Source organism: Ranitomeya variabilis, chromosome 5 (assembly GCF_051348905.1).
Source record: "Ranitomeya variabilis isolate aRanVar5 chromosome 5, aRanVar5.hap1, whole genome shotgun sequence".
NCBI classification, from domain to species: Eukaryota; Metazoa; Chordata; class Amphibia; order Anura; family Dendrobatidae; genus Ranitomeya; species Ranitomeya variabilis.
Window position 1 is genome coordinate 41,923,591 of NC_135236.1, and position 25,249 is coordinate 41,948,839.

Below are 25,249 nucleotides of genomic sequence, written 5' to 3' on the forward strand. Positions count from 1 at the left end.
GGGTTGTTAACATCTTCAGCACCAAAGGAAACAAAATCCATTTAATATGGGACACAAATACACAGGCTAAATGGGAGATCTAGGATTTACATTACGTAGTGGTCTTCTAACCCTAGATCTCCCAGGAGGATGTGACACACTTGGTACACCAGTCCAAGGGGCAAGTCCTCGGCTGCTTTTCTGCTCCCCGCTTACTAAGAGGTGCATGCATAGGTAGAGACCTATCAGAAAAAGGGATCATGTCTTGGAGAAGCCAACAACCCCTTTAGAAGTCTAGTACCTGAGAAGTGGACTATAACTTGTACCACAATGCTAAATCCTCAGGAGGGCCACCACTCACCACGTGCCATTTATAATACTACCGTCTACTGGGTTTTAAGGATCCTGCTGTGGGTGACCGTTACTGCTGCACCTCTGTCAGTAGAGCGTGAGGAGAAGTTCTGGAATGTGAGCTAATAACGTGTGAGACACACCTAGAACCGGCGACGTCAGACACTTATCTGTCATACTGTAGTTATAGATCTAGACAAGGGGCCCGGACCAAGGAGGAAGACCGAAGGGCGGCCAGAGACCATAAAAAAAAGCAAAAGGATGACAAACACATCGTGGGCAGCGCTTCAAAAGACAGGAAAAGTTATGCTTCATTAATCATTACAAGACCAAGGGAACAAAACAACAAAAGGACAGGAAGGTGTACACACAGAAAATCAGCAAACGACAAATCAAGAACCTCAAGATCTCTGCCCATGGTAGGTCAGACAAGACCTTCCTCACTCTGTGTCCCATATATGTGGTCGGCAACATATCACACATAAACATCAAATCAAAACCAGGCATTAAAGCCACAGTAGACACAATGGGATAGAAAATATTCAATAACTACGCAAAGTGTAAAAGTGCAGCACCACATGGGTCAAAGTGTGGATCTAAGTGCACCCAGAATGTTACCAAGCCCCAGGTATAAGTGTATGGTGAAAAGGATAAGTGCCTGGTCGAGAGTCCATCACAATGACACTGTGTGGAGAGGATGTTTCGCCGAACACAAGGCTTCTTCAGGAGTACAGACGGCTGCCTCAGAACTAAAGTCAGCTTCCCCAGGGGTAACGTCGGCTTAGATACCCAACACAAAATATATATTAAATACTGATGACTTGGACTCACCGGCTCAACAGTTAGTATCACACAAAAGATGCTTAGATAGAGCAACTCAGCAGAGAGTATTACACTTAGTAGGATTAGATACATCAGCTCATTAGTCAGAATCACACATAAGAGGCTTAGATACAACAGCCCAGCAGATAGCATCATAAAGGATAAGATTATATCCACAAGTACGGCAGACTGCATCAAATGTGATAGTTAGATACACAGCTCAGCAGTCAGTATCACACAGCATAGGATTAGATACACAGCTCAGCAGTCAGTATCACACAGCATAGGATTAGATACACAGCTCAGCAGTCAGTATCACACAGGATAGGATTAGATACACAGCTCCGCAGTCAGTATCACACAGGATAGGATTAGATACACAGCTCAGCAGTCAGTATCACACAGGATAGGATTAGATACACAGCTCAGCAGTCAGTATCACACAGGATAGGATTAGATACACGGCTCAGCAGTCAGTATCACAAAGGATAGGATTAGATACACAGCTCAGCAGTCAGTGTCACACAGGACAGGATTAGATACACGGTTCAGCAGTCAGTATCACGCAGGATAGGATTAGATACACAGCTCAGCAGACAGTATCACAAAGGATAGGATTAGATACACGGCTCAGCAGACAGTATCACACAGGATAGGATTAGATACACAGCTCAGCAGTCAGTATCACACAGGATAGGATTAGATACACAGCTCCGCAGTCAGTATCACACAGGATAGGATTAGATACACAGCTCAGCAGTCAGTATCACACAGGATAGGATTAGATACACAGCTCAGCAGTCAGTATCACACAGGATAGGATTAGATACACGGCTCAGCAGTCAGTATCACAAAGGATAGGATTAGATACACAGCTCAGCAGTCAGTGTCACACAGGACAGGATTAGATACACGGTTCAGCAGTCAGTATCACGCAGGATAGGATTAGATACACAGCTCAGCAGACAGTACCACAAAGGATAGGATTAGATACACAGCTCAGCAGACAGTATCACACAGGAAAGGATTAGATACACGGCTCAGCAGTCAGTATCACACAGGATAGGATTAGATACACAGCTCAGCAGACAGTACCACAAAGGATAGGATTAGATACACAGCTCAGCAGACAGTATCACACAGGAGAGGATTAGATACACAGCTCAGCAGACAGTATCACACAGGATAGGATTAGATACAAAGCTCAGCAGTCAGTATCACACAGGATAGGATTAGATACACGGCTCAGCAGACAGTATCACACAGGATAGGATTAGATACACAGCTCAGCAGTCAGTGTCACACAGGACAGGATTAGATACACGGCTCAGCAGTCAGTATCACACAGGATAGGATTAAATATATTAATTTTACAGAAAATATCGCCCGTCACAAATGTATATTAATCACATCACCATACATTATTATAGTTTATGCTTCATGGGTTAGATACCAGCTGAGCAGGCAGTACCACGCAATAATGCTTAGCTACAGAAGGACAGCAGACGAGTATCCTACATGATGCTGTAGCGCAATAATACACCAGTGTATAATTACAGTAGTAACAGATGATGTATAACACCGGAACCCCCAGTGTATAACTTCCGGCCCCATTTTCCCCGGTGTATAACACTCAGCCCTCACCCCCGCCCTATTGTCTCACATTAGTACCCATTGACCCCCAGTGTATAACACTAGGTTCCTCATGTGTATCATCCGGCCCCTCAACCCTGGGGTACAACACCTGACCCCTCACTCTTGGGGTATAACATCCAGCCCTTCACCCCTGGGGTACAACACCTGACTCCTTACTCCTGGGGTATAACACCTGATCCCTCACCCCTAGGGTATAACATCCAGCCCTTCACCCCTGTGCCATAACATCTGATCCCTCACCTCCCGGGTATAACATCTGGCCCCTCGACCCCAGGGTATAACATCTGGCCCCTTATCCCCAGGGTATAACATCTGGCCCCTCACCCAGGGGTATAACATCTGGCCTCTCACCCCTGGGGTATAACATCCGGTCCCTCACCCCCCGGGTATAACATCTGATCCCTCACCCCCAGGGTATAACATCCGATCCCTCATCGATGAGGTATATCTGTTCCCTCACCCCTGGGGTACAACATCTGATCCCTCATCCCCAGGGTATAACATCTGATCCCTCACCCCCGGGGTATAACATCTGATCCCTCACCCCCGGGGTATAACATCTGATCCCTCACCTCTGAGGTATAACATCTGATCCCTCACCCTCAGGGTATAACATCCGGTCCCTCACCCCTGGGGTATAACATCCGGTCCCTTACCCCTGGGGTATAAAATCTGATCCCTCACCCCCCGGGTATAACATCTGATCCCTCACCTCTGTGGTATAACATCTGGCCCATCACCCACAGGGTATAACATCTGGTCTCTCACCCCTGGGGTATAACATCTGGTCCCTCACCCCCCGGGTATAACATCTGATCCCTCACCTCTGGGGTATAACATCTGGCCTCTCACCCCCAGGGTATAACATCCGATCCCTCATCGATGAGGTATATCTGTTCCCTCACCCCTGGGGTACAACATCTGATCCCTCATCCCCAGGGTATAACATCTGATCCCTCACCCCTGCGGTATAACATCTGATCCCTCATCCAAAGGGTATAACATCTGATCCCTTATCCCCAGGGTATAACATCTGGCCCCTCACCCAGGGGTATAACATCTGGCCTCTCACCCCCAGGGTATAACATCTGGTCCCTCACCCCTGGGGTATAACATCCGGTCCCTCACCCCCCGGGTATAACATCTGATCCCTCACCCCCCGGGTATAACATCTGATCCCTCACCTCTGGGGTATAACATCTGGCCCATCACCCACAGGGTATAACATCTGGTCTCTCACCCCTGGGGTATAACATCTGGTCCCTCACCCCCCGGGTATAACATCTGATCCCTCACCTCTGGGGTATAACATCTGGCCCCTCACCCCCAGGGTATAACATCCGATCCCTCATCCCTGAGGTATATCTGTTTCCTCACCCCTGGGGTACAACATCTGATCCCTCATCCCCAGGGTATAACATCTGATCCCTCACCCCTGCGGTATAACATCTGATCCCTCATCCAAAGGGTATAACATCTGATCCCTCACCCCCGGGGTATATGCAGCGCCCCAGAGTCCTGGCCGTTGCAGTACTGTAGCTCCGCCACTAAGGGGGGCTATGGTACGTCTGATGGCACTGAAGGAGTTCACCTGACCAGGTATCACAGACACCAATACACTTCACAGTCTGGCCTCCAGGGGGAGCTAAGGGTTCTATGTATTAGGCCACTCCTCACAATCTGGTAAAACTGGGGGTTAGGCAGAAAGTTAGACAGAAGCTGACTGGGTTGGAACCAGGCAACACCTTGTGGCAGAGGGTGTTGTAGGGGAAGATTCAGAGGGGTCCCTGTCAGGGGTGGGATCCTGACAGAGGCCTAGCAACCAGAGAGAACGTTACGGGACCGCGCCTGCACGATATAGCGGCGGTACCCCAAGAAAGGACAAGAAGCGAGGTTTATTGTGCTGAGTGAGAAACGAGATCAACGCAACAGGGAGAAACACCAGTAGGAGTCGTGCTGTAAGACGAGGCAACATCCTACTGAGGCGCATAACCGGTGGCCGGAACGCCGAGGAAGTATAGAGCTCCAGGCCAAACTTCAAACCTACGGCAGGACAGTCAGTTAGAGGCGGGCTGTCTCACCCAATTGACCCAGGAAGACACAGGGGGGGTAACAACAGGAGTGGGGCGACGCTAGAGTCCCGGAAGAGCTCCGAGCCTCCCCGTCATACGGGTGCGTCCTAACCATAAGATCTGGGGGACGTGAAAGAACATCAGAATCGAGTTGTGAGGGAACACGAGAAACAGACACAACAGTTGTGGGGACTATCCCGTGGTGCTCAGCAGGGAAGGACTACAACACACAAGCGCTAGAAGGTAGGCACAGATTTCCACCTGCAAAGGGAACTCTGGAGGTGCCATCGGACCGGCCGGACTTGCGCAGCCTGGTTAACCGTATTCCGGATTGTAACCGGGTGTCCTCGTTATTTACTGCGACCTGCACCGCACCACCACAACATCATCACCATTCCCTCCACCTTTATTGTACGCCCCTCAGCAGGGTCACGGACCGGGTCTAGCCACCGTGACAACCCCAGAACAGAGACTCAGAGGCCCGGTACCGGGTACCCCTCGGCCCTGCGACAGTGGGGGCACTACATATAACATCCGATCCCTCACCTCTGAGGTATAACACCTGATCCCTCACCCTCAGGGTATAACATCCGGTCCCTCACCCCGGGGTTTAACATCTGGCCCCTCACCCCCAGGGTATAACATCTGTTCCCTCATCCCGGGGTATAACATCTGGTCCCTCACCCCGAGGTATAACATCTGATCCCTCACCCCTGCGGTATAACATCTGGTCCCTCACCCCAGGGTATAACATCCGGTCCCTCACCCCTGGGGTATAACATCTGATCCCTCACCTCTGGAGTATAACATCCGGCCCCTCACCCCTGGGGTATAACATCTGGCCCCTCACCCCTGGGGTATAACATCTGGCCCCTCACCCCTGATGTATAATATCTGGCCCCTCAACTCCAAGTTATAACATCTTGATACCAACGCGGTCCTGTAACAGGGGCCACTGGGGTAACAAGTCCATCAATTACATTCCTTCCTCAAGCACAAACACTGCGCCCCGCCGGGAGCTTCTTGGCTCAGCAGCTACATGCCGCCGTACATCACCAAGCACAATGCCGAGCGTCGGATGGAATGGTGTAAAGCCGTCACCACTGGACTCTGGAGGAGACGTGTTCTGGGCAGTGACGGGTCACACTTCTCTATCTGTGTCTGACGGAGGAGTCTGGGTTTGGTGATTCCAGGAGAACGTTACCCCCTGACTGCACTGTGCAGATGGTGGAGGGGGATAATGCTATGGGCTGTTATCAGGGGTCGGCATTGGGCCCTTGTGAGTCCGGCCTCCCCCAACATCAGGGTCTGACCTCACAAACGCTCTTCTGGATGAAGGGGCAAAAATTCCCACAGATCTTATAGAAATCCTTCCCAGAAGAGTGTGAGCCCTTCTATCTGCTGAGGGGAGACTCCATATTAATGTCTGTAGAGGTAGGATAGAGCCAGGAAAGCTCCTGGAGGAGGATGTGGAGGGGGCACAACAATAGGGCATGCTGTGATTTGTAGTTCCACCTCCTCCAGATTCTCTGTATTATCTCTTTCTGGGGAACGTCGGGTCCAAACTTCACGGTTTTACGTCGTTGTGACTCAAGAAGCAATAAGGAAGCGGCCGTCGGTGGAGGAGCTCACAACCCTCCTGAGGTCCCCGCTCTCCTGTCTCTGGGGTCTCCATCTCCCTCCATAGCCATGTGCACAGGAGACTGTTCAAAGTTTATCGGGGTCTCCCTGTACCCGCTCTGCGCCCTGTGCATCCTCTGTAACATATTGCTGCTCTTCCCTGGATGGACCACCGAGGCTGTGAGAGACCCCCAGCAGAAGCTCACGCCTGAAGTGCTGTATCTCGGAGGGTTTTTTGGAAGTGGATTTCTGGTAAGTGATGGAGGATAAAGTATGGGGGACAGGTTGGTTTGCTGCAGGGAATCGGGAAGTCAATGCTTGTAGGTATCCTCAACATCATCACTACACCCCAGAGACCCCAGGAGCGAAATAAACCTGGCCTGGATTATTTAGCAGCATTACTAATGGATGAAATTGCAGTATATTGTGGGCACTATATGGCGGTATTATGTAACTATGCAAGTGCTTTAAGGGAAGGGTGCGGTATATTATTTAGGCACACTATGATGTTGGTTCTTTAAGAGAGCATTATCTAGGTGCTGTAAATCATTTGGGCACTATATGGCGGTATTATGTGGCTCCTTTAAGAAATTGTTATTTGGTTACAGTACAATTGGGGCACCATAATGCAGGTTTAATATGAGAATTTCTTGTGGGATCTATATGACAGTATTATATCAGCTCATTACTAATTATTTAATTGTTGTGTTTCAGTATAATGGGGATCCAATAAATTTATTTTTTCAATGTTGCATAACATTTAGACATAATATGGCGGTGTTATGTAATTTTGCTTGGATGCTGGATATCATTTGGCGCTATATGGCAGTATTATGTGGATATTTTAAGAAGGTATTAATTCGATGCTCTGTATCCTTTGTGTATCATGTCAGTATTTTGTAGGTTTATTGATTGTTACATAGATGCTGTATATAATGTAGGCACTATATGGTGGTATTATGTAGGTTCATTAAGAGAATATTTCTTGGATGCTGCATAACATTTGGGCGCTATATGACAGGATTATGTGGGTTCTTTAAGAGAGTATTATTTTGACGCTATCCAGTATATAATGTGCACCCAATATAGCAGTATTATTTAGGTTCATGAAAAATATTATTTGGATGCTGAATATTATTTTGGCAGTGTATGGCAGTATTAAGTGGGCATAGATTTATTTAGACATTATTATACTGTATGTCATTTGGGCACAATATGGCAGGTTTATATATATATAATTAAGATTCTTATGTGGGTGCTTTAAGATAATATTTTAATGCTGTATATTATTTGCATTCATAAGCTATGTGGCGGTATTACGGGAATACATTAAGAGAGTATTATTTGGATATGATATTGTCTATCATTTGGGCACTATATGGAGTTTTATGTGAATTCTTTACTGTAAAGGTACCTTCACACTAAGAGCATAGACGCTGATGGTCAGGAGGCACAGATCGCTGCTACACCTCCACTGACCCTTAGAACTTTCCATTCCTGACCCTGTGTACACCTTTGCTGTATCTTATGTTATCAGCCCCTCTCTGTTATCAGTATTCTCTGTTATCAGCCATTACAAGGTGGACTGCATCTCTATGTCATTGCTAATCAGGCGTCTACTGGGAATGTTTAGATTGGCCCTGAACATAAACATAGTTACCAACAAGCCCCGCCCCCGCTGAGCACTGGAACACCCACATCTGGGCGAGGGTTACATAATCCCTGGCCATTTCAGCCCAGACATCATGGGAAATCTCAAACACTTGATAAACAACCATAAATAAGGACGTATTGTAACCCTGGATAGATGATCGGGCGTACAGCAATGAAATGTGTACATAGGGGAGGAGTCAGGGGCGTGGCTATAAGAGTGGCAGGGTTAGCAGCTGGGTCCTAGTGCCTGAGGGGGCACATGATTCATAATGGTTCTATTCTCTGCCTAACGGGGACAAATGCCCCTAGAGGCCAAATCAATGGGTGAGATGTGAGTCACAAACTCCCGGTACTCCGACCTCACTGACTGTTCTTTCTTCTCCTAGGTCCTAATTCCTGCCATTTGCATACAGTTCACCGGTCGACGAGGGAAATGTAACAATCGATGTGGGGTAAGATCCCGATAGTAGCAAGGACCCAAAAAGAATGCTGAAGACCCCATTGTGGATAATTAGTCAGTCGTGATGTCACCACTACCGGCCACAGTCGGGCACTGTTGTCAGGCGACATGTCTGAACAAGTCCATATATCAGCTTACAGGACCCCAAGTAACCCACCACGGAACCCTGCGGTTCTCCGGAACTCGCTGATATTAACCCGCCACGGAAACCTGGGGTTCTCCAGAACTCGCTGATATTAACCCGCCACGGAAACCTGGGGTTCTCCAGAACTCGCTGATATTAACCCCCCACGGAACCCTGGGGTTCTATGGAACTCGCTGATATTAACCCGCCACAGAACCCTGGGGTTCTACAGAACTTGCTGATATTAACCCGCCACGAAAGCCTGGGGTTCTGCGGAACTTGCTGATATTAACCCACCACGGAACCCTGCAGTTCTCCGGAACTCGCTGATATTAACCCACCACGGAACCCTGGGGTTCTATGGAACTCGCTGATATTAACCCGCCACGGAACCCTGGGGTTCTACAGAACTTGCTGATATTAACCCGCCACGGAACCCTGGGGTTCTACAGAACTCGCTGATATTAACCCGCCACGGAACCCTGGGGTTCTACAGAACTCGCTAATATTAACCCGCCACGGAACCCTGGGGTTCTACGGAACTCGCTGATATTAACCCGCCACGGAACCCTGGGGTTCTACAGAACTCGCTGATATTAACCCGCCACGAAAGCCTGGGGTTCTGCGGAACTTGCTGATATTAACCCACCACGGAACCCTGCAGTTCTCCGGAACTCGCTGATATTAACCCACCACGGAACCCTGGGGTTCTATGGAACTCGCTGATATTAACCCGCCACGGAACCCTGGGGTTCTACAGAACTTGCTGATATTAACCCGCCACGGAACCCTGGGGTTCTACAGAACTCGCTGATATTAACCCGCCACGGAACCCTGGGGTTCTACAGAACTCGCTAATATTAACCCGCCACGGAACCCTGGGGTTCTACGGAACTCGCTGATATTAACCCGCCACGGAACCCTGGGGTTCTACAGAACTCGCTGATATTAACCCGCTACGGAACCCTGCAGTTCTCCGGAACTCGCTGATATTAACCCGCCACGGAACCCTGGGGTTCTACGGAACTCGCTGATATTAACCTGCCACGGAATTCTGGGGTTCTACAGATCTCGCTGATATTAACCCGCCACGGAACACTGGGGTTCTACGGAACTCGCTGATATTAACCTGCCACGGAACCCTGGGGTTCTACAGATCTCGCTGATATTAACCCGCCACGGAACCCTGGGGTTCTACAGAACTCAATGATATTAACCAAGAGTTGATCAAAGCTGGGCTTGATAGCGCCATAAGAGAACCAGGTTCTGACTAGACTCAGGGCCTTGCCACAACGAGGTCCAGCAGAAGACCACCCTATATGAAGCAGTCTGTGTGCTGCTGGGGGTCACTCACATGATCAATATAGATGAATACTGCTGTATAGATGGTTAGAAATCTTCCTTCTGACAGATCTGTCACTTTCCATAAATATGTTATTGGTTTCCCCGGTGTAAATGCCGCTGTTCTCCTGAATCCGACGATGCTTTTTGTTTCTCCCTGCTCCTCTGCGTTCCTGAGATATGGCCTCCTTTTTCTTAGATATAAATCTGGTCTTTTAAGTCAACTGGGAGGGGTCCACAAGACGTCCACAGAGAAGAAATGTGGACCACGCCCACTTGGATAACAAGACCAGATTTATATACAGTGAAGAGGAGGCCATATCTCAGGAACGGAGGAGCGCAAGAAGAAAAGAAAAACTGTGCCGGATTCAGGAGAACAGCGGCATTTACACCAGGTAAAAATATTTATTTATGGTAAGTGACAGGCTCCCTTTAAGTAAGTCGGTGACTGATATCTGCACCCTGACTGCTTAGTGTCACCCACATCTGTCCAGAGTCTAAGCCTTTTGGTGGCAATTGAGCGTCAGAGTCACTTGACCCTGAAGATTGCCATGGAAACTGGCCTGTCGATGACAGAGGTCTTCCACGGACTTAAAAAAAAAACATGCCATGCTGGTAGGCCCTGCCTGTATTACGCCCTGCCTGTATTCCGCCCTGTCTGTATTACGCCCTGCCTGTATGACGCCCGGCCTGTATTCCGCCCTGTCTGTATTACGCCCTGCCTGTATGACACCCGGCCTGTATTACGCCCTGTCTGTATTACGCCCTGTCTGTATTCTGGCCTGTCTGTATTACGCCCTGCCTGTATTACGCCCTGCCTGTATTCCGCCCTGTCTGTATTACGCCCTGCCTGTATGACGCCCGGCCTGTATTACGCCCTGTCTGTATTACGCCCTGCCTGTATTCCGCCCTGTCTGTATCACGCCCGGCCTGTATGACACCCGGCCTGTATTACGCCCTGTCTGTATTACGCCCTGTCTGTATTCCGGCCTGTCTGTATTACGCCCTGCCTGTATTACGCCCTGCCTGTATTCCGCCCTGTCTGTATTACGCCCTGCCTGTATGACGCCCGGCCTGTATTACGCCCTGCCTGTATGACGCCCTGCCTGTATGACGCCCGGCCTGTATTACGCCCTGTCTGTATTACGCCCTGCCTGTAATACGCCCTGCCTGTATTCCGCCCTGCCTGTATGACGCCCGGCCTGTATTACGCCCTGCCTGTATGACGCCCGGCCTGTATTACGCCCTGTCTGTATTACGCCCTGCCTGTATTACGCCCTGCCTGTATTCCGCCCTGTCTGTATTACGCCCGGCCTGTATGACGCCCGGCCTGTATTACGCCCTGTCTGTATTCCGGCCTGTCTGTATTACGCCCTGCCTGTATTACGCCCTGCCTGTATTACGCCCTGTCTGCATTATGCCCTGTCTGTATTACGCCGTCTGCATTACGCCCTGTCTGTATTACGCCCTGTCTGTATTACGCCCTGTCTGCATTATGCCCTGTCTGCATTACGCCCTGTCTGTATTACGCCCTGTCTGTATTACGCCCTACCTGTATGACGCCCGGCCTGTATTACGCCCTGTCTGTATTCCGGCCTGTCTGTATTACGCCCTGTCTGTATTACGCCCTGCCTGTATTCCGGCCTGTCTGTATTACGCCCTGTCTGTATTACGCCCTGTCTGTATTACGCCCTGTCTGTATTACACCTATGAACATGAATGAAGCTCATTGACTCCTCTTTACCCAGATGCTGGTCTCCATCGCCTTGGCGGCCATTGCTGTTTGTGGATCCCTCTATGGATTTATCACCTCGTTGCTTGGTCTCATCCACGGCCCTCAGTGTTATTACACGTTCATCGATGGACAGCAGCGCTGGACATCCCCCTTCAAACTAGACAGGGAATATATAGAGTAAGTGTCCAATGGTGGAAGAAATGACTAATTTTTCTAAGATGTCCTCTAAAATCGGTGAAATATGTGGATTATTAATAATAAACTTTAGGCCTTGTGGAATCCCTATATTTCCCATAGCAACCAATCAGAGCTCAGCTTTCATCACTTCCACACCTCTTGCAAAATGAAAGCTCCGCTGTGACTGGACTGGTTGCTCTGGTAAAATGAAAGCTGTACTGTGATTGGTTGCCATGGGCAATATATAGAGATGTTCTTTCAGTCACTTTTCATAACTCTCCGTTGTCTCCTCACAGCCTGGAGAGCAGCTACCTCTTCCACAGACAGTCCTGGTCCCGATGTACCATACCGATCGGAGTGGTTGAGTTCAACGTCATCTTCTTCTCCACCATCATGGTGGCCAGCGCCATTCAAGTCATCCTCTGCACCATTCAGATGATTAACGGCTTGTTTGGCGTCCTCTGCGGGACCTGCCAACGGAGGCTATACTAGAAGGTGATATGAGCGGATTAGTCACAAATCGTCACCGAATATTTTACCTCGAATATTATTTATCATTAACCATTTCATGTCCAAGGCCATTGTTTGTTTTTTTTTCATTTTCCGCATTTCGTTTTTTTTCCCTCCCCTTCTTCCAAACGCCATAGCTTTTTTTATTCTTCCATCGACGTGGCCATATGAGGGCTTTTTTTTTTTTTGAGGGACGAGTCGTAGTTCTGAATGACACCATTCATTTTACCATTTAATGTCCTGGAAAATGTAAAAAAAAAAGTCCCCTATGTGGTGAAATTGTGAAAAAAAAGGAATTTCGACATTTGTTTTTTTGGGTGTTTGTTTTTCGGCGTTGACTGTACGGTAAAAATTGCCTGGAGACACGATTTTTCCAGTTCAGTACCATTAGATGAATACCAAATTAGAATATTTTGGTGGTTAAAAAAAAAAAAAAATCTGAATTATGTAAAATAGTCAGTGCACCTTCTGTATGTCAGACTCAGGGCTTATTTTTTTCTTGTTGCGCTGATGTTTGGGATACATATGACGTTTTGATTTTTTTTATTGTATTTTTTATACAGTAGTGTCGTAACGAAAAATGTCAATACTGCAGCATTTCAATTTTTTTTTTTTATTATTTTTTTTTAGGATTTCAATGTATGGTTTAACCCCTTACTCTCAAAGCCTGTTTTCACCTTGTTGACAGGGCCCCATTTTTCACATCTGACGTGTCACTTTATATGCCAATAACTTTGTTATGCTTTTCCAAATTCCACTGATTCTGAAACTGAGTTTTTTGTGACTCATTGTAATTCACGTTAGTGTTGAATTTGAGTTGATAAAATTTGCTTTTATATATGAAAATAACTGACATTTTGCCAAAATTGTGTAAAATTAGCAATTTTCTAACTGTGAATTTGTATGTTCTTACAACAGACAGTCATAACACAAAAAATATGGAATAAATTATATTTCCTACATGTCTAGTTTACATCAGCGTCATTTTTGAAACGCCATTTAATTTTGTTAGGATATTAGAAGTATTAAACGTTTTACAGCAATTTTTCATTTTTTTTTCAACAAAATTTAATAAATCTGTATTTTTGTACAGCCCTATTCAGTCTATGTGTAAAAAACAAACAAACAAAAGTGATACCATTTAAAAAACTGCACCCCTCAAAAGTAATCCACCCTTGAGGCGCTTAAGTGGAATTAATGTGAAGTGGAATAAAAAATTACATCTCAACTAAAATTACGGTTCAGCCTCAAATTTGTCATTTTCACAAGCTGTAATGAAAGAAAATTCAGTGAGAAAGGGGTTAAGCAAGTTCTACCGAATGCAATGATATGTCAGAATGTATTGTTTGGGCACATGGCAGGGTGGAAAGGAGAGGAGCGCCATTTGGAGAGCAACTCAGGCTTGGATAGATAGTTGACACCATGTCGCATTTGCAGTGTCTTGGCGGTGTAAAAACAACAGAAACCCCCACAAGAGACCCTATTTACACCCTCAAGGGATTTGTCTAGATGCGTAGTGCCCTTTTTGTACCCACAGATGCTGCTTGACAGTTTAAGGGGTAATGTTTCTCCTTGTCGACATGCCAGTGTAAGGAGACTTATCGGCCATGCCATTAAATTATACAAATTTCCTCTTTAGAGAGGAAGATGACTTGCACTCTTCTTCCACCTATTTGAAGTAGCAATCCTAAAAGTCAATATCGACCCTTTAACGATCCTTGCTGTATGGACAGGGTAAAAGCCATAGCAGAAGCTCAATTTGCAGACACATGTTTCGGGAGTGTTCCCCTTCTTAGCGCAAAGCATGAGATCTGAATTGGCAGCATGGTAAAGGTTGTGGACGCCATGTCAAATTACAAAGCCTCTGAGATGCCAAAACAGCAGAAACCTTCCACACATGACCCCATTTTGGAATCTATAGCTCAAGAAATTCACATAGGGTTATATATAGTTACTTTTTTCTGACTCACGTGCGTCTCAAAAGTTATCAACATTGGGATGCAAAAATTAGTTTATTTCCATTAAAATGATGCTTTAGCTCCTAGACTCTCTCTTTCACACGGCGTTGTATGGAGAAAATGGACGCTACAATATGTAAAACAGATTCTCCCAAAGACGGTAATACCCAATATGTGGTTGGATACAACTATTTATCGCGCACAACGGGACCTGGAAGGGAGGAATCCCTATTTGACTTTTGAAGTGCAGATTTGTCTGGAACAGCTTGACGGCATATGAGCCCTAATCGTTGTCCCATGGACAGATTCTCCCACCTGAGCTGTGGATGACTGCAGCTCCTCCAGTGACCATGGATCTCTTGGCTGCTTCTCTAGTTAGTGATCTCCTTGCTTGAGATGTCAGTTTAGGTGGACAGCCATGACTTGGTAGGTTTGCAGTTGTGCCATACTCCTTCCATTTTTGGATAATGAATTGATCAATGATCCATTGGATTTCTAGAACCTGGGCTTTTTTTTTTTTTTTAACCCAACCCTGCTGTACTTTTCTCTACAACTTTATCCCTGACCTGTCTGGTGGGCTCCTTGGTCCTCATGATGCAGTTTGATCCTTAATGTTCTCACAGAAACCTCTGAGGCCTTCACAGAACAGATGTAGTTATACTGAGAAGAAATCACACAAAGGTGGACTCAGTGTATTAATTATGCAACTTTGAGGGAATTGGTCACTCAGGATTTTATGTAGGGTTATAAAATCACAGGGGGCTGAATACAAATGCACCTCACAACTTTTTGTGAGGTGCATTTTTTTTTCTTTACTTTCATTTCTACAGTATTTACATGCAAAACATATTTTTTTGCAGATTTTTACGAGTTTTAATTGACTTTTTTATTTTTTTGAAACCTTAAACTCCCTCTTGAAACCTAAAGTACAGGCCCCCATCACCAATCTCAGCGGTGAGGATCTGGCTACTTATTTCCTAGAAAAAAATCAACCACATCCATCAGGATATCTCAGCCCAATCTCTTCAGTGCCTGGAGCCCCTGCCCTGCCGCACCTCAAGCTCACTAGAAATCTTTGAGCCTGTATTAGAAGAAGTTTCCAAGCTCCTCGCTTCTGCTCGGCCTACAACCTGCAACAGTGACCCCATTCCTTCACATCTCCTGCAGTCTCTCTCACTAGTGGTCCCCCCTCACCTGACTAAAATATTTAACCTCTCTCTTTCTTCAGGTATCTTTCCCTCCTCATTTAAACATGCCATCATAACCCCTTTACATCAAAAGCCATCCCTGTACCAGAACTGCACTGCTAACTACAGACCTGTCTCTAACCTTTCCTTCATCTCTAAACTCCTGGTCCACTACTGTCTAATCCGCTATCTCTCGGATAACTCTCTTCTCGACCCCTTACAATCTGGTTTCCACTCTTTACACTCCACTGAAACTGCCCTCACTAAAGTCTCTAATGATCTAATAACAGCTAAATCCAAAGGTCATTGCTCTCTGCTGATTCTCCTGGATCTCTCTGCCGCATTTGACACTGTGGATCACCAGCTCCTCCTCTCTATGTTCCACTCCATAGGCCTCAAGGACACAGCCCTCTCCTGGTTCTCCTCCTACCTCTCTGACCGCTCCTTCACTGTATCTTTCGCCGCCTCCTCTTCCTCTCCTCATCCCCTTACTATTGGGGTTCCGCAGGGCTCAGTCCTAGGCCCCCTCCTCTTCTCTCTATACCACGGCCCCTATTGGACAATCAGCAGATTTGGGTTCCAGTATCATCTCTATGTTGATGACACCCAATTATACACTTCTTCCCCTGTCATCACCCCTACCCTAATTCAAAATACCAAGGATTGTCTGTCTGCTGTCTCTAACATCATGTCCTCCCTCTATCTGAAACTAAATCTCTCCAAAACGGAACTTCTTGTGTTTCTCCCTTCTACTAACCTCACTCTTCTCAACATTGAAATTACTCTGGAGGGTTCAACCATAAGGCCATGTGCACACGTTCAGGATTTTTCGCGTTTTTTTCGCTATAAAAACGTGAAAAACGCGAAAAAAACGCTTACATATGCCTCCTATTATTTACAGGGTATTCCGCATTTTTTGTACAAATGTTGCATTTTTTTCCGCTAAAAAATCGCATCGCGGGAAAAAAAGCAACATGTTCATTAAAAATGCGGAATTGCGGGGATTCCGCACACCTAGAAGTGCATTGATCTGCTTACTTCCCGCATGGGGCTATGCCCACCATGCGGGAAGTAAGCAGATTATGTGCGGTTGGTACCCAGGGTGGAGGAGAGGAGACTCTCCTCCACGGACTGGGCACCATATAATTGGTAAAATAAAAAGAATTAAAATAAAAAATAGTGATATACTCACCCTCTGATGGCCCCCGAAGTGTTCCCGCCTCTCCGGTGCATGCTGTCGCTTCCGTTCCTATAGATGGTGTGGTTCAGGACCTGTGATGACGTCGCCGTCTTGTGATTGGTCGCGTGACCGCTCATGTGACTCACGCGACCAATCACAAGCCGCGACGTCATCGAAGGTCCTGAACCACACCGGCATCTATAGGAACGGACGCCGCTGAGGAGATTGGCTGTCTGCAGAGGGTGAGTATAACCATTTTTTTTATTATTTTTAAACATTCTATCTTTTACTATAGATGCTGCATAAGCAGCATCTATAGTAAAAAGTTGGTCACACTTGTCAAACACTATGTTTGACAAGTGTGACCAACTTGTCAGTCAGTTTTCCAAGCGATGCTACAGATCGCTTGGAAAACTTTAGTATTCTGCAAGCTAATTACGCTTGCAGAATGCTAAAAAAAACGTGAAAAAAACGGAAAAAAACACACACAAAAAAAAATGCGGATCTCTTGCAGAAAATTTCCGGTTTTCTTCAGGAAATTTCTGCAAGAAATCCGGACGTGTGCACATACCCTAACTCCCAAGCAGCATGCCCGCTGTCTTGGGGTCATATTCGACACCGAACTTTCCTTTACTCCCTATATCCGATCACTCACTCGCTCTTGTCACCTGCATCTTAAAAACATCTAAAGAATCCGACCTTTTCTCACCATTGAAACTGCTAAGACTCTTACTGTCGTTCTTATTCATTCTCGTCTGGACTACTGCAACTCTCTTCTGATCGGTCTCCCTCTTACCAAACTTTCTCCTCTCCAATCCATCTTGAATGCTGCAGCCAGGGTCATATATCTGTCCAGCCGCTTCACCGATGCCTCCATCTTGTGCCAGTCATTACACTGGCTACCCATTCGCTACAGGGTCCAGTATAAACTCATCTCTCTCACCCACAAAGCTCTCCACAGTTCTGCACCGCCTTATATCTCCTCTCTCATCTCTGTCTATCGCCCTACACGTGCCCTCCGTTCTACAAACGACCTAAGACTAACATTCCCCGTAATCCGAACCTCACACCTCCGTCTCCAAGACTTCTCTCGTGCTGCGCCAGCTCTCTGGAATGCACTTCCCCAGACGATTAGACTGATACCTAGCCCCGACCTATTCAAGCGCGCTCTAAAAACCCATCTCTTCAAACAAGCCTACCACATTAACTACTCAGTAAACTAACTTTGCCCTGTTCCCTCCTTCCAAATATTACTCTGTATCTGCACCCTACTATTCATCTGTCTCCACACCCTCCATGCACATGATAACTGCACTTGATACTTGACTATTGCACTAAACACACAGGTTGATGACTGGATCATGCAGCTTTATACGAAAATCCCTATTATAATTGCCAGACCTGAAATAACAAGCACTTTTCACCTATTGTGTCCCCCCATTTCCTTGTAGATTGTAAGCTTGCGAGCAGGGACCTCACCTCTAATGTCACTGTTTAAATTCTCTTAACTTGTATTGAATTTATTGTCTGTACATGTCCCCGCTTAATTGTAAAGTGCTGCGGAATATATTGGCGCTATATAAATAAAAATTATTATTATTATTTTACTTAGTCCCGATACGGAATATCAACATTTACTGGTCTGATTATGCCTGACTACTGGTCTGATTACATAGTGACCGCTAGAGGGCGTAATGAGAAAGCAAAAAAATCCACTGCTATCATCAGAGTAAGGGCACCGACTGTAAGGAAACGTCTGGAGACATCGTATTATCCAGAACATAATGGGTTCACCCTATAATCAGAATTACCTGTAACATTGTCCTTCTCTTCTACCGCAGCAAGCGGACGCGCAGAAGCCGTTATATATCACCACCTCCATCATCCACACTGCACCATGTGATGTAATATGTACAGAAAGTGCGGAGAACAAAACCTCTGCTGAGTCCTCACCTGTGTGTACAGAGACCGGACGGGGAATAAAGCATTGTTTTTATCATTGTGTAAATCTTGTATAGCCTTTATTTCCTTATTAGAGAGGTTGTACCTAATATTAGAGCACTTTTTTTCACAATCATAAATAACATTTTTTGGGGGAAGGAGTTAAAGGCTTCAGAATATTCATTTAGTTAATAAAAACTGGATTTGTTGCGTATGACATGACATTATAATTTGGCCTGCTGATAAAGGCGGGGGCATTGTGGTAATGGATTCTGCTCAGTATGACAAGGAATCTTTACGTCTACTAAATGACACCAAAACATAAAAAAACCTGGATGTTGACCCATTAATGACCTCTATAGATGAGCTGAAGGATCTAATCACTAAGGGTCTTAAAGAAGGTCTACTGAGCAGACGAGAATTTGAATATATTAATACCCCATACCAGCAATTTTTTACCATCTTCCGAAAAGTCACAAATATCTTACAAATAGAGTTGAGCGAATTTTTCAAAATTCGGTTCCGAATACGATCGGCAGCGAATATTGTTTTTGCAATATTCGACGAACGTCATTAGAGTCAATGGGAGTAGAAATTACCGAATATGTTCGGAACCATTCATCAAGCATAAATGCAGCAGGAATAGGGTACCAATATTGCACAAATATGGCAAATTCAGATTTGGCAACCGAATCCGAACAAGTTAGCTTAACTCCTTACGAACCCACCAGGCCGTCCAATAATTTTGGGTATTAAATGATGCCTCACCTCAAATCTGTCCCATTATGAAAATTGCTACTTACAAAAATTAGTAATCTCCCTCACTACCTCAGACACAGCCATGTATTACATCTATTGAGTAAGATACCTTGGCAGGACCATTACATTTTAGGAACATTAGATATCACATCACTATATACGGTAATATAACATGATAAAGGATGTGAAGAGGTGAGCTATTTTTTAAATGAACCACACCAATTTTTTACCAAAAAAGTGGATTTCATTAAACACTGCATACTTTTATTTTAACACACAATTCTTTTAAACTATAAGACGAATCACTACATCCAGCAGTAGGGCACAGCCATGGGGTCCAGATTCATGCCTAGTTATGCCAACCTTTATGTGGGGTGCTGGGAAGGTCTCCACATATACCCTGATGGCACGCTGTGTGCAAATCTTATCCTCTGGCAACGTTTTATTGACGATATTGTTTTCATATGGGCAGGGGGTTAGGAATCACTGTCTGAATTTTTATTGGAGATTAATAAAAATGAATTTTGCTTGCACTTTACTGCTACTACTAGCTTTGAACATATATACTTCCTGGACCTTAATATAGAATATGTATGCGTAGTGTATAGCACAGCCCACACAGTACATTGCACAGCCCACGCAGTACACTGCGCAGCCCACGCAGTACACTGCGCAGCCCACGCAGTACACTGCGCAGCCCACGCAGTACACTGCGCAGCCCACATTGTACATTGCGCAGTCCACGTTGTATATTGCCCAGCCCATGTAGTATATTGCCCAGCCCACGTAGTATATAGCAATGTGGGCATCATATCCCTGTTAAAAAAAAGAAATAAAAAATTGTTATATACTCACCTTCCGGAGCCCCCGTATCCAAGCGAAGCGGTTACCGACGCTGCTCGTGTGCTCCGGTCTCAAGAGTGCATTGCGGTGTCGCGAGATGATGACGTAGCGGTCTCGCGAGACCGCTACATCATCATCTCGTGAGATCGCAGCATGGACCGGTTACCGGAGCGTCGCGAGCGGGAAAGGCCTGTTGTCGATCCGGGGGCCGATGGACGGTGAGTATGTAACGATTTTTTTTATTATTATTATTTTTAACATTAGATCGTTTTACTATTCATGCTGCATAGGCAGCATGAATAGTAAAAAGTAGGTCACACAGGGTTAATAGCAGCGGTAACGGAGTGCATTACACCGTGGCATAATGCGGTCCGTTACCGCTGCCATTAACCCTGTGTGAGGGCTGACTGGAGGGGAGTACAGAGCGGGCACTGACTGTGGGGAGGAAGGAGCGGACATTTTTCCGCCGGACTGTGCCCGTCGCTGATTGGTCGTGGCTGTTTTGCCACGACCAATCAGCGACTTGGATTCCATGACAGACAGAAGCCGCGACCAATGAATATCCGTGACAGAAAGAAAGACAGAAGGACAGAGACGGAAATGACCCTAAGACAATTATATAGTAGATGGACAGCTGCCATTTACCCAGCTGGCTGATCAACGTCCCCCGCACTCAATATATGAGAGTACACAAACTGCTCTAGTCCCACAAAATTTGAGAAAGAAGCTAACGCACTCACAAATAAATTTCTCAGTGAAGGCTACAATCATAAATTTTAGAAACAAGATGCAATGTACGGTAGATCCCTAGGACTGAACTTCTCTGTAATACAATAGTTGTCCCTATTACTCAGTTCAACTCAAATGCTCATATTCTTAAAAAAAAAAAATTGTTAAAAAACACTGGGACATCCTAAAAATGATGAGATCATTGGTGAGAAACTATCCCATCATCCTAGATTTATCTTTAAAAAAGGCTAGGAATGTGGGCCATATCATTGCTCCGACAGTGTGAGACCCCTGCACACATGGAAGCCAATCAAGTTATTCTAAACAAGATCTAAAAGGCTTCTTCCCATGTAAAAAGTGTAAAATGTGTAAAACATTGATGGTAACAAAGAAAAAAAAAAATGTGATTTTCAAGGACAATATAGAAATTCAAATCACAGACTTCATCTCTTTCACATCACAAGGGGTGAATTATGCTAAAAAATGCCCGTGTAACAAACTATACGTAGGATGCACCAAACGCCCCATGAATAAAAGAATAAATGAACATCTTCGGGACAAAACGAAAAAGTATGATGACCATCCTCTGTCAAAACACTTTGCGGCAGAGCATGGAGGATCCCTGCAGGGGGTTGATGTAACGGGCATCCAAATAATACACAAACACTGGTGCAATGGCAATTTTATCAAGCAGATGTCAAGAGCAGAAAGCCAATGGATTTTCCAGCAGGACACTTTAAAATCCAAAGGCTTAAACAACGAGAATGAGCTGTTCGCCTTTGAATAATTTGCATAAAACCAACCCACCTCGAGTATATAACCCATACAGATGGTTTGAGGACCATCCCCGATGAAGGAATCCATAGGAATTCAGAAACTCGTTAGATTAGTGGTCCTCTTCTCACACTGTACTTGATTGTATCATGACCATGTGAGTCACATGAACGAAAATATCACGCAGGTCCTAGAAGTACCTCAATGTGCCCACACGTACCGCCGGATTTGATCTACTAAGCGTCTGTCACTGGCCGGGGCAACGCTGCAACAGTCAATACATTTCAGTTGCCACAACGCTATCGGCAAGCTACTCTTCATCTACTCACCAAGACCCCGATGTCTGCAATCAACTATTCTTGAGATACCAAGGGGTTCTTCTGCAAGCACGGGCGCCTTCCTACCACCATTATTATCACCATAGGTAAGATACCGCTCTATTTCTAACTCTGTGGATTTCAAGTGCTTGCATAATTATTGACTAATTAAACTCCCTCGCTTATCTATTGCATAGTTGTGCAAATTAGGATATGACTGTACATCAACCACAGCGCGAGTAAAATATAATATCTAAGGTTCTACATACGAGGGGTGTTCATTAAAGATTTCTCCTGACCCACTTCCTGTGGACTGAGAACAATGAAACTTGGCACAGTCATTAGTCCTTCTCTACATGAGTGCCACCTAGGGACACACACTTTTCCCATCTCTTTAAGCAACTGTAAACACCTCAGTTTTAGAAGTCGACAGGTTGCTCCAAAAGCCACGTTGGAACTTCAGAAATCACAGTCTCATCATCTGGAAAATGCTTCAAAAATAACTTCATTGTTGGAAAGAGGTGGAAGTCCAAAGGTGCGAGGTCGGGTGAATAAGGGGGATGTGGTAGAATTTCAAAGCTTGAGGAGCATGCTTCCATTTGGGCATCATGTGAGTTGTGAACTGGTGCATTGTCCTGCATAAGGCGGACACCTTTTGTGAGCATGCCACGTCTCTTGGTTTTGATGGCCTCCCGCAATTTCCACAGTAGTGAAGCATAGTATGCTCCAGTGATCATGGTACCTTTTGCTAGGAAATCCATCAATACTACTCCGTGCTGGTCCCAAAATACTGTGAGCATGACCATGCCTGCCGAGGGCTGGACACGTGCCTTCTTTGGAGGCGGTGAGTCATGATGCCTCCAATGCATCGACTGGACTTTAGTCTCAGGATCATAGTGATGGACCCAGCTTTCATCCTCTGTGATCAGTCTGTTGAAAAAGTCCTCCTGGCTTCCATGACACATCGTCAATAAAGCCTGAGATCATTCGACTCATTCCTGCTTCTGGAAAGGTGTGAGCAGCCGGGGAACCCAGCGAGCGGATACCTTATGCATGTGAAGATGGTCTTGGATGATTTTTTCCACGGACCCCACACTAATCTTGACATTTGGGCTAAGTGGCGAATGGTTACCCGGTGATTTTCCAAAATGGCGACCTCCACTTGCGGGATGGTGTGTTCATCAATAGCAGAGTGGTGTTGCCCTGCAATTGGAGCTGTTTGCCCCGAAGTCCGACCACGTTTGAATTGACGATGCCAGTTCTTGACTACATCATATGATGGGGAATCATCATCATAAACCTCTTTCATCTCATCGAACGTTTCCTTTGGTGTGCGGCCTTTCAAGTAAAGGAACTTGATGACTGCTCTGTATCCACTGAGTCCATTATCAAACCGCACACCAATTCAGCACCTGTAAAATCAAGACCGTTATCAGTTCTGAGTTGTAAATTGGCACGTAACCTATAGAGACTTATATCATTACACATGTGCACTGTCAGCGTCCTGTGATAAATAGAAGTGGGTCAGGGAAAATCTTTAATGAATGCCCGTCGTACCTATGTGGTTTAGGTTCTTACCTGCAGCTGTTTTTTCTGTGCTGATACCAGCGCCGCTCTATTCCCATCTCTATAATTACAGAATTAGTGTAATCCGACCCATAGAGTCCTGTGGTCACAAGTAAGGAAGATATCCGAGACCATCCACTGGAGGACCGCACATGGGAAGATTATAAACACGGCTCTGCAGTCAGTATCACACAGGATAGGATTAGATACACAGCTCAGCTGACTGTACAACGTGCTTAGATACGGTATGATAATGGTTAGTGGCAGGAGATGATGGGGATTGTAGTATGGTATGCCGGTATCACAAACGATCTCTCTCGCTCCCGCTCCTTCCTGCCCCGTCACGCTCTCTGTATAGAGGAAGTAGAGATCAGATGATGGTGATCTTGTGTCTTTTGTAACTTTCTGCTTCGGTTGCATGATCTACACTGTCCGTCAGTCCTCCACGCTCCACTTTTCCTCTGGGTCTGGTGAGCTTTCATGCTTTTTATGAAATTATAAGGGCTCTAGCAGGTTCTGGATCCAAATATCTGACAACTGTGAAGGGGCTAGTTTGTGAGGTTATTTTAGGTTGTCAGTAATATTTGTCATCATCTGTCCCATGGATTAATTGTCAAACGTGAGGCAGAACTTATGAGGTCATAGATGAAAAGGAGTCAGGGATGAGAAACAGGAAAAGATGGGGAGAGGGATTTTTGACATCAGATTCTTTTCTATTGGTAAGAGGGTTGGAAATATTCACCCTCTGTCACAGATCACCCATTGTGCCAACAATATGTCACGAATCCCAACCGTAGGTCACAGTTCACGGGGAAGAAACCTTTATCATCCCCCACCACTCACACCAATTTGTCACGAATCGGGGCTGTTTGGTTGCCCCTGGTTCCTTCTGAAGGGGATTTATCTATATCCCACTTCCGGTTTGTAACTTGCAGTTCTCTGACACCCACTCTTTACCCTCAGGTCAGTCAGGGTACTGCACCTAGGGTAATTAGTCGCCAGAATGGCTTCCTGCTATGCACTGGCTATTGGGCACGTTGCAGTGAGAGCGATGTAACTACGTCCGTCAAGCAGGAACAATAATTATCCATGCCGCCGTCGCTACAATGCTTCCCAAACGCACAGGACAGAGTTGCTGCCACCAGCTCCGATTCCACAAGTATTATCGGGTCCAGAGCCAACCCAAATCAGTAGCATAATTCATCTCAGAGGACGCACAGTTTGTTATAGAGCAGCGAGAGACAAGCTAGTAATTTTATATTTTGCAAGAAATGAAGAAGAATGCGGCAACACTCACCGGACCTGTGATTCAGACTTTTCCTTTTATTGAAGAAACTGTGAACACATCTTCACGGCACGGGGGAGACAAAAAGCAAGTGAGGTGAGCGGGGAGAGGACGACGGCCGTTTCACGCCAACACCGGTGCTTCCACGGGTCCACACTGAGAGGAAGTGACGCCAGGAGAGGTAAGTGTGAAACACCGCCCCCCCACAGC

General features: G+C 45.9%; 2 protein-coding genes across 7 annotated transcripts in view; both read left to right on the top strand.

Moving 5' to 3' along the window:
• Window positions 1-6,463: 6,463 nt before the first annotated feature.
• Window positions 6,464-18,830, top strand: LOC143774286 (transmembrane 4 L6 family member 5-like). 3 transcript variants are annotated; one of them, XM_077261715.1, is made up of 5 exons: window positions 6,466-6,752; window positions 8,540-8,605; window positions 11,827-11,990; window positions 12,287-12,485; window positions 18,667-18,830. In XM_077261715.1, the coding sequence occupies exons 1-4, from the start codon at window positions 6,570-6,572 to the stop codon at window positions 12,480-12,482; spliced, it is 609 nt and encodes a 202-aa protein (XP_077117830.1). In that variant the 5' UTR covers window positions 6,466-6,569; the 3' UTR covers window positions 12,483-12,485; window positions 18,667-18,830. The 3 variants fall into 3 exon arrangements, with proteins under 3 accessions (XP_077117831.1, XP_077117830.1, XP_077117829.1); XM_077261714.1 differs by lacking the exon at window positions 18,667-18,830 and adding an exon at window positions 13,131-13,461; XM_077261716.1 differs by lacking the exon at window positions 18,667-18,830 and having other exon boundaries at window positions 6,464-6,752; window positions 12,287-12,627.
• Window positions 18,831-20,998: 2,168 nt separating this feature from the next.
• Window positions 20,999-25,249, top strand: part of LOC143774298 (transmembrane protein 272-like) — a 32,661-nt gene continuing 28,410 nt past the window's right edge. Inside the window, exon 1 of one of the 4 annotated variants that reach the window (XM_077261740.1) lies at window positions 20,999-22,295. The gene's annotated coding sequence lies outside the window, so the exon portion shown is untranslated. Of the gene's footprint in view, window positions 22,296-24,121; window positions 24,225-25,249 lie in introns of those variants that run through there. The other 3 variants (XM_077261737.1, XM_077261736.1, XM_077261738.1) reach the window with 3 other exon arrangements.

Excerpts from the sequence above, each read along its gene's own strand:
- LOC143774286 (XM_077261716.1), top strand. The coding sequence starts at position 6,570 with ATGTGCACAGGAGACTGTTCAAAGTTTATCGGGGTCTCCCTGTACCCG. Across the intron at positions 6,753-8,539 it reads TTTTTGGAAGTGGATTTCTG|GTCCTAATTCCTGCCATTTG; the intron begins GTAAGTGATGGA and ends TTCTTCTCCTAG. Across the intron at positions 11,991-12,286 it reads CTAGACAGGGAATATATAGA|CCTGGAGAGCAGCTACCTCT; the intron begins GTAAGTGTCCAA and ends GTCTCCTCACAG.